The 15,773-nt window shown below is 33.0% G+C and overlaps 1 protein-coding gene across 1 annotated transcript; it reads left to right on the plus strand.

The window, feature by feature from the left end:
• Positions 1 to 1,617: 1,617 nt before the first annotated feature.
• car (vacuolar protein sorting-associated protein 33A) lies at positions 1,618 to 15,208 on the plus strand. Its single transcript, XM_068767373.1, has 11 exons — positions 1,618 to 1,814; positions 1,975 to 2,174; positions 2,414 to 2,593; positions 3,688 to 3,808; positions 4,175 to 4,328; positions 5,281 to 5,444; positions 7,156 to 7,326; positions 8,930 to 9,055; positions 9,991 to 10,176; positions 11,242 to 11,365; positions 14,824 to 15,208. Exons 1-11 carry the CDS (start codon positions 1,698 to 1,700, stop codon positions 15,105 to 15,107), a joined length of 1,827 nt encoding a protein of 608 aa, XP_068623474.1. The 5' UTR covers positions 1,618 to 1,697; the 3' UTR covers positions 15,108 to 15,208.
• Positions 15,209 to 15,773: the final 565 nt, after the last annotated feature.

Here is a 15,773-nt window from a genome sequence, read left to right on the forward strand (position 1 = left end):
CATTCTATCAGTTGAACTAATTTAAAATAATTCATTTGATTCTAATATGACGTCTATTTAAGAATAAAGCTCTTTTACATAGCGCACGTTGATGCTGTGAGCTATAAGACTACTTAAACGATTCTCAATAATAGAGGCACTGACCATTCGAGAACGATCGCTACACAAATATAAAAGTAAAACACTATGGTATCATTAAAGTATTCTGTAAGCTTCTTTGGTGGTCAAGTTCACGACGCTATAACAATATTCAGAAATGGCTGTTTTATAAAAGTATACAGAGAAATTGTCTCGTTTAATCCACGCTATCGATTACAATTTAAATATCTTTAATCTAGATTATACTTTCAATTCTGTGTACATTTATTTCATTTCAATCATCATCTTATCAGCCGATAGACACCCACTACAAGGCTTAGGCCTCCCCTATAGATCACCACGATGAACGGTCTAACGCTGTTTGCATCCAACTACCCAAAAAGAGTCTACTGAATCGTGGTCGCCACTCAAAACTTTCCATCCACAACTGCAGTCCTATGCTACACAACATACCGATATAAGTATTTATCAGACATTGTTAAATTTTGTGGACAAGATCACGTCTCGAATCTGTATGGTAGCACACATTGGTCATACATATACATATATATATATATATATATATATATATATATGTCATATGTATATATATATATATATATATATATATGTATGTATATATATATATATATATATATATATATATATATATATATATATATATATATAGGATATTAATGCCAAAAAGCAAAATATAAAAAGGGAAACATAAAAGGCTGTACGAATTCTTGAGAGAATAAACAGAGATTAATTGTTAGTTCATACATATTTTTACATGCATAATTCCCTTCTCACATTGTCTTTTCCCATATTATCCACTCTTTACCATATAGAACACCCATGCTATTTCTTTAGTATTGGAATTTCGTTGGTTGTTTGTTGTAAGGAAAGGTAAGAAAAGGAATGCAAGATATTGGAAAGAGAAGAAAAAAGAAATGTATGGGACATATTAAGAAGGACGAGAGAGAAGCAGAACAATAATTATATTCGGCAAAAAATTATTAATTCTATGAATAGTCCTTGTTTTAACAAGGAGAGAACGAGAGATCGCCACAAGAAGGGGTCATATAAAAATACCAACAATGTAATAACGTTAACTTTTTGTTGTCTCATTATTTAAAATTAATGTTATCTCGGGTTTGCTTTACAGTTGTAACACCTGAAATTTCTGGTGGTATTCGTCCTGTACAACAAACAACCAACGTAATCCCAATCCATTACCAATAAAATAACAAATTCAGAACTTAAGTTATTTAGTCACAATATATTAGCACCAAGTTAATTTCGGTGAATCTAAGAGAGAATATCTAATAGATTCCGGCGTTACCTTGCGGAAGTCCATCCTAAATAAGAAAGAGACTAATATATAGCCACTTCCGCTATGCAGCAGTAGTCGTGCAATGAAGTGCACCGCCCGCCATATAAAAAGAAAAAAAAACATTTAGCCCTATCTGTAAAAAAACGTTTCAATATTTTTTCTGCAACCAACACTTCCGCAGTGTCACTGTCACACTGACATTAGTTTTGTTATTGATCTCTGTAAAAATATAAAACAATTATAATATATAGGCTTTTAATCATTCATTAATAACATTAATATGAAAGAGACAAAAATGAGCACTCATTTATCTGGAGGCAGATTAAATGTTGCATTGCTGCAAGAATCAATGAGAAAAGAATTATTAAATCTTTTACAGCTCTGCGAAGGACCAAAAGTAAGTTGATATTACTAATGTTCATTTTCTAAATAAAGTACTAGAACACAGATGTACAGAATTAAAACAACCACAAAATTTTTGACGCTAAATTACTTTGATATGCATAATCGTGATTATAATCAAACGTTGACTAATTTCTTTATCATTATGCACCAAGGTGACTATATGGGATGACTGGCTGGCTGGTCCCGTTGGTCTTGTGGCACAATACTCGCTCTTGAAGGAACATGAAGTAGCTGATATGTTTCCCTTGCGACCAGGCAGTTTGCCCACCATCTCTGTCAAGCACATAGTGTTCATTGCTCGTCCAAAACTTGTGTTGATGGATTTAGTTGCTGATTACATTTCATCTCTTAGGTAATTAAAATAAACATCCAATTTTTTTGAAAATCATGTTATATTATTCAGTTGTTATTGCATAGACTAGTTGCTACAAAGATATCTTATTAGTAAACATCTTGCATTAAAATGGAAGCTAACTGCATAATTTTTATGAAGAATTTACTTAAAAGAAAGCAGAAACTACAGCTAATTATTTTATAACTAGTTATATTAATGTTTACACAACTATATAATTATATTCTATTTATTTACAGATCAAAGCAAAATTTCCCTGTAGAATTTCACTTATTCTTTGTCCCAAGGAAAAGTGAACTATGTGAAAAACACTTAAAAGATAGAGGAGTTCTTTCTTATCTATCCATTCAAGAATTCAAATGTGATATATTTCCATTTGACAGTGACATCATGTCTTTGGAACTACAAAATGATTTTAGGTAAAGAAAATTTTGCTTCATATTATTTATATTAATATAAAAGCTACAGCACACTTACTTACTGAACAGCAAGCGCAGAGTAGTATTAACATACAATCTGAACAACAGATGAACTTGTTAAGGTTGTCAAGAGATGCTGCATATAGCCCGGAGGCATTGTCCTGCTGCTGACATTGTATAGCTGGTGACACAGTGACCAATTGATACAGTAAAATTAAGAGTAAGGTGCATATAGAATTCATTTTGTATAAGCATCTTGTCATATTTATTTTCCTTTTATGTAGTCTTAAAGCAATGAATGAAATTCTAACTAAACAGAAGTTCTATAATGTGGTAAGGTAGTAAACTGTATTGCTACAATTAACCTAATGTTTACTTGAAAGTTTTAGGACTTAAAAATAATTGTACACACTAATTAACAAAAAAACATTTCATTTTACTTTTTAACCATTAATTTGTTTTTAGCGGATAGTTAGGTAACATGTAATCTTTAAAAATATACTGACCTTGGTTATACTTGTTACTCTTTGTAAATAATCCAATGAAGGTAAGCAATTAAGCCAAGGTTTGGTTCCTCTCATTCTTGAATATGCCAATGGTGGATTGTGTAAGAATTCCTGTTGAAGTTACTCCATGGAGTGTAAGAAACAAGATCTTGATGGTCTTCAAATCAAGTGAAATAAATAGTTAAATGACCTGAACGAAACTGAAGACTGAAGACTGACGACTGAAGATACGAACTAAACTGATTTTGTTGCATTTAAGCCTAACCAAAGCTTTTTTAGGAAACTGCCATATTAATTTAGCAATATTGTAAATACCAACAGGCAAATGGCCTTTATTAATAAAAAGGTTAAGACAATATTACCGAAAGCACTGTAATGAAAACTTCTTACTATGAAAGGAAGATAAAAATGCCAAAATATTGTTCCGATTCTTAGCCCATATGCATTGTAAATATGTAATAGTTTTTAGCATGTAAAATAAGTAAGAATGTGCAATGCTGAGTGCTGATCTCTGATTAATTGAGCATGATATTTCTAATTTTTGTATTTGTCAATTTTGTACACTGTACCTTTTGTACTTTTTAATAGAGAGAATTACTTAGAAGGAGATCCGACATGCCTGTATAATGCAGCACAAGCTCTGCGCACTATACAACACTTATATGGAATTATTCCTCGAGTTTTTGGAAAAGGGTCTGCTGCTAAACAGGTTTGCTAGCAATTTTTTTACACCTTCATTTGCCTGCTAAAACAATCTGTATATGTAAGGTTAAATATTTTATTTTCTAATTCTTCATTTAGTTTTCCACAGTAAAGTTGTCACAAGCAATTAAAATAACTTAATAAATAAAAATAAAGTAATAAGAATAATACGAAAAATTAGAAGTCATAGTTACTTCAGCCTCGGGATTTCCACTATTGGACATAGTTTCTTTATAGGTTTCCAATAAGACAAGTCGAAAGGGGTTAACATCCAGTGTCTTTCCAACAACCTTAATGAGGTTATCAGTCCTTTAACAACGTGTAACGCTACGCTAGACGTTTTGTTAACATAAATATTCAAATAAATTGCCAGGTTTGGGACCTTCTGTGTAGACTGAACAAAGAAGACCAGGGGTCACCTCCAAAAGGTTCAACTACGTCCTGCATTGACCAGCTGTTACTAGTAGATCGTGCCATCGATTTCACCAGCATAATGGCCACACAACTTACATACGAAGGACTTATAGGTACAAACATGAACCTTGTGTCATATCCATAAAACTAGAGTCCAACATGAATGTATTTGATTTAGCATGTTGTAACTCCCCTATAACGCGTTACATTACTTCCGCGGTATACAAAAACGCGTTATGTACTTATTTTTTACAAGGATATTTTCTCGTTACGTTTAACTATAAAAATAAAGAACAAAATTTAATGATGTATGAAAAAAATGCAATATTCAAATTCAAAAATTATTTAATTCTACATGGAATGGATTACATCTTCTACTGATGTCGAGATGAGCCTGCCACTGAAATAAACAGGCGATACAAACTCAGCGAGACTAAATATTTTTTCTAAAAGAAAATGAAATCATATATTTTTCTATTACGTACAACCTAAATTGAATTTTTATTCGTGTCATCTCCATCCATAATTTTTAAGGTATAAATCGCCTCGAGCAGTAAGCCCACCTATATATTAATACCTATTTCTTGTTGTAACGTTTCCTATTAGATGTGTTTTTTTTTCTTATTTTGGTGTAAATAAACAAATGATATTTATTAAACATTGAAATAGCCTGAAAGCAAATTTCGTCGCCGTACTTTATTTTTTAAATTTCGTGTTTAAGATGTTAAGACTCTGGTCATAGGCTCAATTGGTAATTTTTTTGGTTTTTTCTTCGCTTCCCGTGGAGGGGTATATTCTTCACCTTCTCTTTATTCGCCACTTTCTAACAGTATGTTGTCGTCTATGAGTGCGTATAAATCATTATAAATATCAAAGTACAGAAAGATAGCGTGAAAAATTATAGGGCATGAAACGATACACCAAGATCTAGAAGCCGCGTAATGTGCAATCGCGATGTAAAGGTATTATGTTAAAGGGATATTACTGTACCGCCATTAATGTAAAATTAATAATATAACCAACAACATGTTCGTACGTAGTAATTTGTCATTACTTGAATACCAGACGAGCTGTTCGGAATCAAAAGCACGACCGCGACCTTCCCGGGTGATAAGTTCGTTAGTGCTGATGATGCCACCCCAGAAGTCACTGCCCGGGAGAAGAAACGCGTCATACTCAACTCCGGCGAAGAGTTGTTCGCTGAACTGCGCGACTGTAACTTTACGTCGGTGAGTTGTTAAAGTTGACTTGTTGAAAAAATTTTACATTAAAAAAATAAAGTTAAAAAGTATTATTTATCATCATCGTGTAAGCCGATAGACGCCTTCCACAAAACAAAAGCCTACTCCAAAGCTAGTCACTATGATCGGTTTTGGGCTGCCGCCTCCAGCGACATAACGCGACCTTAATTATGTCGTCGGTTTACCTAATAAGACGCCCACTCTACCGCGTCTGTCCGCTCGTGGTCGTCACTTGAGAACCGTTTGCCCCAATGGTCGGTGCAACCGAGCGATGCGCCCCGCCCGCTGCCACTTGAGATGCGCAACTCTTCGAGCTACGTCGATGACCTTGGGCTCATTCTTCTTTTAAGTCTAAACTATCTTTATTTTCATTATCTTTTTTACTTTGATAATCAACAAGTCATCACTAATAGTATTTTTAATAAGTGTGTAGAAAATAACAGAATTGTATTTATGATACCAATAGCCTAACAATGTTGTCTTTGTATATCTGTGAAAAGTTTTAAATGACCTTCCTACATTGATACTCTTTAATTATTATTTAATCTAGCTGCATGTTTTGCGAAAATCATAAATAAAATAAAGTTTCCATCCCTACAGTCATATGCTTTCGTCGTTTGACACATGTACGAATATTTATTATATGTTCACAACACACTCTATACAATGTAACCATGTAAGCAGAGGTAACAACAAAATTTGTATACCTAGGGTTCAACTACATCGGAGAATAAATCTTTCTATGCCCAATATATACGCATTTATAATTGGATCATAGATAATGTTCAGAAGACTAAATTTTCTAGATTTAAAAAAATGTCAAAAACATTTTGGTAAGTAATAATACATTGTAAATGACTTGTTACATATATATATATATATATATGTGTGTGTGTGTGTATATACACACATATATATATATATATGTGGGTATATATATAAATAAATATATATATAGTCTCGCTAAATTTCTTATTAGCCGATTATTTGTACTCATGGTGGCTTTGGGGGTAACATATATTATAAATATTTACTCAACACACCAAAACCTTATCGGCTATATATAATTATAACACCCGTTTCGAAGTTATGAAACAAATTATGATAATTATGTACATAAATACAACACAAATCATAAAACATTTTGTTATCGTATCAACATGTGTAAGGGTTCACTTGATATGGTTTATTAGTATGTTTTTAGTACTATTCAAATTAAAATATATATATGTGCTGTATAGGCCAGTCGCTTCGTTGTCGATTTTATCATATAATAAAATAATATCTGAACTTTATTTTAACGCTAATTGTCATGTATATTTATTCGATAATAATAAAATCCAAAAAAAAATTGAAGAATTAATTTAATAACCCAGTAATTATTGCTAATAAAAAACAGTTAAAACTAATTATTTTTTTACTTTTTGAAAATTTCAAGTGTACGCACATTATATATTGATGATGTATATATATATTACACAACAATGTATATTTGTTCACATGTGTAAAACTATTCGCGGTCATCGTTCCATGTAGTGCATTTTTAAAATTATTGCCATTCCAAAAAATGAAATCAATTTTATTTACACTTTACACCTACATATTTTATTAAATTAGTAAATGATTGTAAAGGCATCATACGATTTCGGCTTGTCGTTGATTTATGGGGCATTCTGTATACTTGAAAATCTCATATTAGGTCGGGGCAGCGTTGTCTAAGAAGGCGCGCGTCATTAAGAACCAGTTAGACGAGAGACACAATGACAAGTCGGTGCAAGAGATCAAGCAGTTCGTGTCACGACTGCCGCAGATGCTCGCAAACAAGCAGTCCCTTGCTACGCACACAGCCATCGCGGAATATATAAAAGAGGTAAAGTAACCAGAACCTTGACGATTTTTTCGAGCCGTGAGTTTTATACTAAACAAATATTATTGACCAGTGACAGGCCAAGCCTAGGTCGGTGGCCTCCAATCCGGCAAAACAGTTGTATGCTGCGGCCCGGGCCGAAGATACCTCGGGAGGCTTGAAAATTCGATATCTCAAAAGAGGTCTCAGGCATTGTCCGCGTCTTGCCACCTCGGACCCATGGAATTTGTAAATGCTACCTAACCTACAATATAAGTCCAGTGCAGATATTGAATATAACGAAAAACAATTTCCTGTTTTATATCAACTATTGTGTATTCACGCCACAAACCACGGAAATGCGAACGGAAGACTGCGTATGACATCACGGATTCAAAACGCCACTTCCCGCTATTTGGCGGACTGCTTATGAATATTCAAATACTTTCTTTCAATCTTAATTGTCAATTATCTATTACATCATAAGGAGTTATAAAAACATTTTCTGGCTACGAATGTTTTCGTTTCAAAATGCAACTGACACAATGAGACTTGTTAAGTAAGATTATATACTTGAGCTATTTAAAAACTTCGCATTATTGCTTAAATAATAAAGAAGTCACTCAAAATTAGATTCTCATGTTGCTGTCACCGGTAGCTAATTTAGATCAACTTGGCTTGATTGACTTTGAATCCCAACTACAACACCCCAATTACATTCATATAGTAGATATTAGTAAACTATCTAAAAACATGTCAGAAGAAAATTATAATTTGACATTTAATACTAGTATCTGACAATATAATCATTCGATCAAAAAGTAATACGATCTACCTATAATAGTGTAAGGTAACACAGTTTTGTTATAGCCCGGTATAGCAACAAATCGAGTACAAATTCAGCCCTCTCGGGTAGCACAAACGAATTTTAAAATTCGCGTCTCAAGTAGCCCAAGCAGAGGTCCCAAGACTCGATCACTTCGTGAATTATACCCCATAACTGAATAAATAACGGTTAATCTTGTGGAATAAATTGAAACATTCTTGCATTGGCTCCCGGGCCAGCTCACGAACTTTATTATGATATGTTTAAACAAAGCGCCTGGAGCATTTTGCTACCTCTGAGAAGCTGAAAATTTCAACGGACATGCAGCATTGTCCGTGACAAAAAAAAACGGATTTGTATTGAAATTTCCTGTGCTATATTCAATCTTTTATCATAAAAAAACATGCAAGAGTTGCAATTTATCGTCATTACAGCCGTAAGATGCCCACTACTGGACGAAGCCTTTCCCGTAGATTTCCACCAAAGTTCAAACCTGTCCACCTTGTGGTGTGGTCCCCACTCCAAAACCTTATGGACACAGCAGCCATTCGTTCCGCGCGCTTCAGCTGGGTTATTTCAGTTACTTTCGTTTGTCTATCCATATCCTCATTCCTGATTGGATCTCGTAGAGAAATGCTCAATATAGCCCTCCCCATGGATTCATACGACAAGTAATTGCTACTGCAATCTCAAACCAATTGACAGTAATATTTAAGCTTCACTTTTAGGCGACATAAAAATGAATAAGATTTTTTAATGTAAACGCAATTACGTTATAAATAATTATTATTTGTATATCAGACGACAGATTCCTTCGAATTCCACGACACAATTCAATGCGAGGAAGATTTTCTCAATTGCGTGGACAATGAAAAAGCGTGTCCCTTCATCGAAGACCTCATCGCGCAGAAGGCGCCGCTCACTAAGGTAACGTAATTAGCGTCAAACATTCAAATCAAATGTCATTTTTTAAAAACCTACTTCTACAAATTCTTAACTTTGAATATAAATAATGGATACTTTTCTATTAACCGGGCGCAAGCAAATATCATTAAACAATATAACATTTCCAAATTTATTATAATCACAAAAGGCATAGTTTGAAAGCATGTGCTCTATTTGCTAAATTCGTTCAAAACAAAGTACATTTTACCTTTTTTTTCTAACCTTTATATATTTAAAAAGATTATTTATTTGCGATTTAGCCCTAACTGAAAAACATGGTTTTTTTGAGACAAGCATACGCTCAGATTCGTTGCATTTGGTCAAAATATAAACAAATATTAATGAACTCTAAACAAAATAAACTATTGTGCCCAAAAAGAATTCATGCAAAACAATGCCCAAATCCGATCAGTAAAATGTAATTACATAAAATTTAAATTTAGTTGCGTTTAATTTAATATTTATATGTGAAAATTTATGTATCGGTAGTGAAAAATTCGTTCGTAATAAATGTAATGACAATACCGAACCTGTAGACGCGGCTTGGGTAACGCCCCCTACTAGGAGAACCGATGCAAGCAAGACTTACAAATTTTGGCTTAGGTCTTTGCATTGCATTGGGCGCCTATTGACTGATATTATAATGAAGTTACAAGAATAGACCTCTCATACATAACATACATGAGAGTGGTTTCATGAATATAATGGTTTTATAAGATTTGTTTAGTTTGCTAGTAATTAAATTTTCCTTTGTAAGTTTAAACAATGAACATACAATGTAAAGATTCTCATTGTAACTAAGATTGATACTTAAACTTCTTTAGCGTATTATATATCACAACAATTTTATATTTGAACAATGGAAAATTTAGATTAGCGAGTCTATTGTCTAGGTTATAAATATTGTTGGTTCGCAGGTTCTTAGATTGATATGCCTGCAATGCGCAACGGGTTCAGGGCTTAAACCAAAACTTCTCGAGTACTACAAGCGTGAGCTCGTCCAAGTGTACGGTCTGCAGACGTGGCTTACTCTATGCAACTTGGAGAAATGCGGGTTGCTCCGCCCCCAAACCGGCACACGGCAGTACGCTGTGCTCAGAAAGGTATGTAAAAGATATTCTTATATATTTATTTACAAAGTTTTAAATAAAGATCGTAATTTTAGTATCACACATATAATCACATGGAACAATTACAGCAATATACCAATGTGAAGGACCAAAATGAATATAAAGAGTGATATTTTTAATAATTTTATTATCTAATCGCCGTTACGTATACATTATAACATGCTGGCTGGTAAACAATAGTATTATATATATATATATATATATATATATATATATATATATATATATATATATATATATCTGGTTTTAATATAAAACTCTTTCTTTTAATTTTATAAAAACGAAAACGAAGTTTGTGCTTAATTTTATATGATTTATATACATGTATGTGGGAGAATAATTACTGAATTATAGTTAATATTTACTTCTACATTGTTATTAAAATATTTATATGTGGTAAAAATTATTTGCATTTGTTAACATTGCATCACTAAGTCGATAAAATTGTTAAAAAATATGGCCGTTTTTTTCAGACCAAATTACAATACATATGTCGTGCCGCCTTATTTGATTGCTAACGGCATCTTACATACGTTGATTCCCTCCAAATTCTAAAATCCCATCGACAGTGGGTCCAAAGAAAAAGAATCATAATAAGAAGTGTAGATGTATATATTATAAAAGCTTATCCATAAAATTTAATAATCTATAATATGTTTATGACTGATAATAAATAATTAAGAATTTACCAAGAGAGCAATGCTTAGAGTTTCGCTGCGTGATTAAATCAGAAATAAGGAGATCCGCAAAAGAACCAAGATCACTGAGCTACCTCGAAGAATTACTCGTGCGAAGTGGCAGCACCGTTGAAGCCGAAACTTTCTCGAGTGGCGACCACAAGCCCGTTAACGCGGCCTCAGTCCTGCACTAGGTAGACCGATAATATTATTATGGTCACGGGAAATCGCTGGATACAGGCAGCGTAATACCAGTGATCTTAGTGATCTTTGGGAAAGGCCCTTGTCTTGTAGTAGCCGAATAACGGCTAAAAAGAAAAACAAGTAGAACTATGTAACTAATAAATTGTGATTCTTTCAGACTTTACATTTAACAATGGATGAATCAGAATTGGACGACAGCGAGAAAAGCTACTTGTCCAGCAAATATATACCACTGGCGGTACGACTTAGCGAGCACGTTACAAAGAACAAGGCGTGGACGGGTGAGTGTTGCAATAAATAAAAAAAAGATTTTACTACAATTTACTACTTCTGTTACTAAATTTAAGCTTGTGTTAGGTGGATGGCGATGGATTTAGAAACCTACTTGATTGCAAGCTCCTTAAAGCGACACGTGCTTTAAAGCTACAAATTAAACGAGAAATATACCTTAATAATATTCTGTTAATAACCGTATACAAACCTAAGTTTATCGGAAAAGGATTTTTAAAATAATTCTGCAATCTCCCTTGAATACTCTCGAATATTGTCTCTCACTTTGGGGCTCATAGTCGCACAAAGAGCCATCGTCTACGCTTTGGAAATCGGAGACCAGTAGAGGAACGAAAGTAACCGTCATAGCCCAGCGGAATGGCAAATTAAGTGGCATTGGGCAGGCGAGATAGCGCGCAGATTGGACTGCCGCTGGTGTCTTCAGGTTCTGGAGAGGAATCCATGGACTGACAAGCGCTGCATAGGACAGCCATCCAAAAAGTTGCCAGACGGCCTTGGTAAGGAAGAACCTGGATGCAGATCGCTGCCAACTGGAAGTCTATGAAGGAGACCTTTGTTAAACAGTGAACGGCTGAAATGATGATGAACCTTGTGATATATATAGACTGACATCACTAAACACACTGTTGAAGATACACTACAAAATAACACGAAAAAATAATAAAATTACAGTTCAGTAGTTGTATTTAATATATCCACAATAAAAAATGTGTTTGCCCACCTACAGAATTGTTAATGTGATATAGTTTTCACATTAAGATTGAAATATAGATACCTGTAATTGAAATCATAATTAAGGCCTTCGATGAATTAATAAACGTCTATTGCTACGGCGTCTTTTTATCTTTATAATAATCTTTATTGTACACGTTAGAATACATTTAAATAGTTTCACTATAAAAAAAACAAAGGAGTACAATGGGCGGTCTTATCACACAAGGCAATCTCTTACAGACAACCACAGTATGGAAAAGTTAAAAGTACATATAATTATAGTGAACGTGTACAAAACATATATATATATATATATATATATATATATATATATATATATATATATATATATATATATATATATATAAACAAACGTACATACACATACATACTTATATATTACTTTGATTATTGGTGTAAATATTTCATCTCAATGGAAAACGGTTATTCAATTAAAAATTATGTTTAAATTATAAACTCGTTATCTGTACGTACACGCACGTATTGCATTGCAACGAAACCGTTATTAATATCAGCTTTATCATGTTTTTGCTCTGTTATATATGAATATAGTAATCACGTTATAAGTCCATCAGTTCTATTTGTGCAAACGAGCTTAAATAACTTTTAATAATTAATGCGTTTTTTTTTTTCGTCTCTTGAATTTCTTCGAATAAAATTATAGATCTTAAAAAAATTGTTATGGCTACATTAAATACGTTTTCTTGTAGCATAAAGGCTCATAAAATAACATTTTTTTACATTATTTTATTTCATACAAAGAATAAATATAAATTCTAGAGATTTTACTTTCGTTCGGACAATGTCTTTTATTAGGACATTCAAACAATATAGCAAATAAATAAAGATGGACGTAATAAAATGACTGTATCAAGAAAGAAATTGCAAACAGAAGAAAAAAATTATATCATATTTTGATTAGACTAACGTCCACTCACAAAGTGGACGAACACATGATCTTGCTAAAGTCAGCCTAAGATGGTTGATGCTGGTCGCTTTCTATTTCTTATGGCTTGCTATATCCAGCAGTGGACATTCTGAACTCGTGGCTGAACAGATGATCAGGTCAAAGTCACAACACTTGTACTAAAGTTATTTGGAAAACATACATAGTAGCTGTTGAGTGTGCCTGGCGTGATCCAATTTTATTATATTGAGTCTTCAGCCGGTTCTTTAGAATGTTTTCACTCATTCAACAATAGTAAAGAAATGTCTATTTGTAATCAGTGCTTAATCCGATAAAAGAAAAAAATCTAGCAAATGTTTGAATTTCTCGGGGACCTGCGAATTCAAATACTTAACGCAAATCGAGTTAATACTTCTCTCTGCGCTCGAAGTTATTGTAAAAGTAATAAGGCCTGATCGGGCTGAAGATGCAAACGAACAAATAATAAGTATTTTCCGTTAGCTGGGTTCAAATGACAAAAACTACCAACAAAAATACTTTTGTCTCGTGGGATATTGCTACATGGTATCCTTCTGTTGCTGGAGAGACGAAAAAAGTTTTGCCATACTCCTACTGACTAAAATCCCATAAACTTATTTGACGCCATTTTGTAAAACTACGGAAACGCGTTCGCTTTCTTCCGTAGTTTCAACAACATTGACCTAGTGCCTCAACGTCTTCGAGTAGAGCCGAAGCTGCCCACTCATAATCCCAGGGCTACGATGTACGTACACTTCACCCCGAACTCGCCGCAAAGGCTTGAAGAAAACATGGTTAAACCTCTGACTTTCAGGTCTCCGGTTTCGTATCAGAATCTCTGTTATTCTAACCAATCTTTTATTCGAAACTAATTAACTTTAACGGTTATTTCATAGCATAGTTTGTAAAAACCAATTTTTTTTATATTGTGAACCTTTTTTCACTGCCGATGAAAATATTGAAAAAAAATGTATTGCTTATGATGATTCTATTTTCATAAAATGAATGCAACACGGTCTGCAAGGCTTATCTAAAATATATTGCGATCATAAATATTTTTCATTAGAGATTTACATAGACTCAAAAATTCACTATATTATTTATCACAAGAGGGGCGGTAAAGTTCTTTTTAGTAAGAATTTATAATATAAGTTCTCGTCGAATTGTAGAGTATAATTAAACGAATACATACAGTGCGTTTCACAATCTATAACGTTACCGCGTACAATATTCTCATCTCATTTGCTCATTGCTGTTCTACATAGCTCAAGGCTAATTAATTCAGAAGGTTCATACTGTACTGCACGTAATAGATGCAGTTACATACATGTGTAAATAATTTAATTTTCTTATTAAACTTTTTCATCAATTCAAAGTCATGAACTTTTTTTTTTCAAAATTAAATGTAAAATGTAATGAACAGTGGTCAAAAGAAACTAAAATATAATGAAATTAATACATATTATTACCTATTTAACAAGTGTTTAATGTAAAATTAATATATTTACTGGAACTAGACTTTAAAATTTCGTGTCTTCGAATAAAACAGAGCCAGAGTCAATTTTGCCCACACTAGCTAAAAAATCAGTAAAATTGGCAAAGTATTAAAGAAAGTACTAATAACTAAATTTTATTAAAGTACTTTAAAGTTATTTTGATACAGACATTATATTACGTGTAGTAAGAAAAAATGTTTTCTGCGGAGCCTTTTTAATTTACCAGCGTTCATTTATTCCGTATTCGTAAATACAAAAGTATTAAAAATTGTAATTATTTTAATTCTTTCAGGTATTGCAGACGTGCTCAGCTTACTCCCGGGCCCTACCGTCGATGAACTCCAAACATTGCAGCCACGCATGGCTCGGCGGAACTCAATTTCTAGCGAAAACTCCTCCTCTCTCGAAAATCCTAGAGTGATCCTTGTATTCTTCATAGGAGGATGTACGTACCACGAGATATCAGCCCTGAGAAGCTTGAGTCAGCAAGAGGACTCCAATGTCGAGTATGTCATATTAACAACAAAGTTAATTAATGGATACACATTCATTGAATCTCTTATGGAAAATGAATAGTTGTTTCATATGTATTATTATTTTATTTTCACTTTGTGTATCATATAACTAGATGTATAATTTAAATATGTACATTATTTCCAATAAATATATAAATCGAAGATTTTTTATTTTATAAAAAATACTGTCCTATTTAAAAACTGAATGACTTCAAACATTATGCATGACATGTTATTCTTCTACATGATATTTTTAAAGAGGGAACTACTGCAGCACCTACTTCTATCAACAGTTTTTATATAATATCAAAAAATATGCCTTGAAATATAAAATTATCCATCAATCAGAAAAAAATACTCGCAAATCACTAATATTCTCCAAAAATAGATGCTGTGGTTGTCTGCTCCTACACAGCCATGAAGCTAGTAGAATAGTAATTTTATGTTAATGTTTCAGACTGTAATCACTTTGTTAAATGTTATTGTTACAAAAGACTCCACCATTTGCCATTGGATGAAAGCTCTAAATTTAAAACAAGTTTTAAGCTTGAATACCAACAAAACTGTAACAGCAAACATGGGTTCTAGGAATCAACTAATATTTAGAGAAAATATGGCAACACAATATTTTCAATTGAAACCATATACTGTATTTATCAAAATATCAAACATTGTTAAGGCATCTTTAAAGTGATACCAAAACCTCGAGAGACATTTTCATCTAATT

This window comes from Battus philenor, unplaced genomic scaffold, assembly GCF_028537555.1.
Source record: "Battus philenor isolate CCGP_79_NKW_IND1 unplaced genomic scaffold, ilBatPhil1.0.hap1 SCAF_23, whole genome shotgun sequence".
Taxonomy (NCBI): Eukaryota; Metazoa; Arthropoda; class Insecta; order Lepidoptera; family Papilionidae; genus Battus; species Battus philenor.

Coding starts and splice junctions, on each gene's coding strand:
- car (XM_068767373.1), top strand. CDS start 1,698: ATGAAAGAGACAAAAATGAGCACTCATTTATCTGGAGGCAGATTAAAT. Junction 1,815..1,974: donor AGCTCTGCGAAGGACCAAAA/GTAAGTTGATAT, acceptor TTATGCACCAAG/GTGACTATATGGGATGACTG. Junction 11,366..14,823: donor AAAGAACAAGGCGTGGACGG/GTGAGTGTTGCA, acceptor TAATTCTTTCAG/GTATTGCAGACGTGCTCAGC.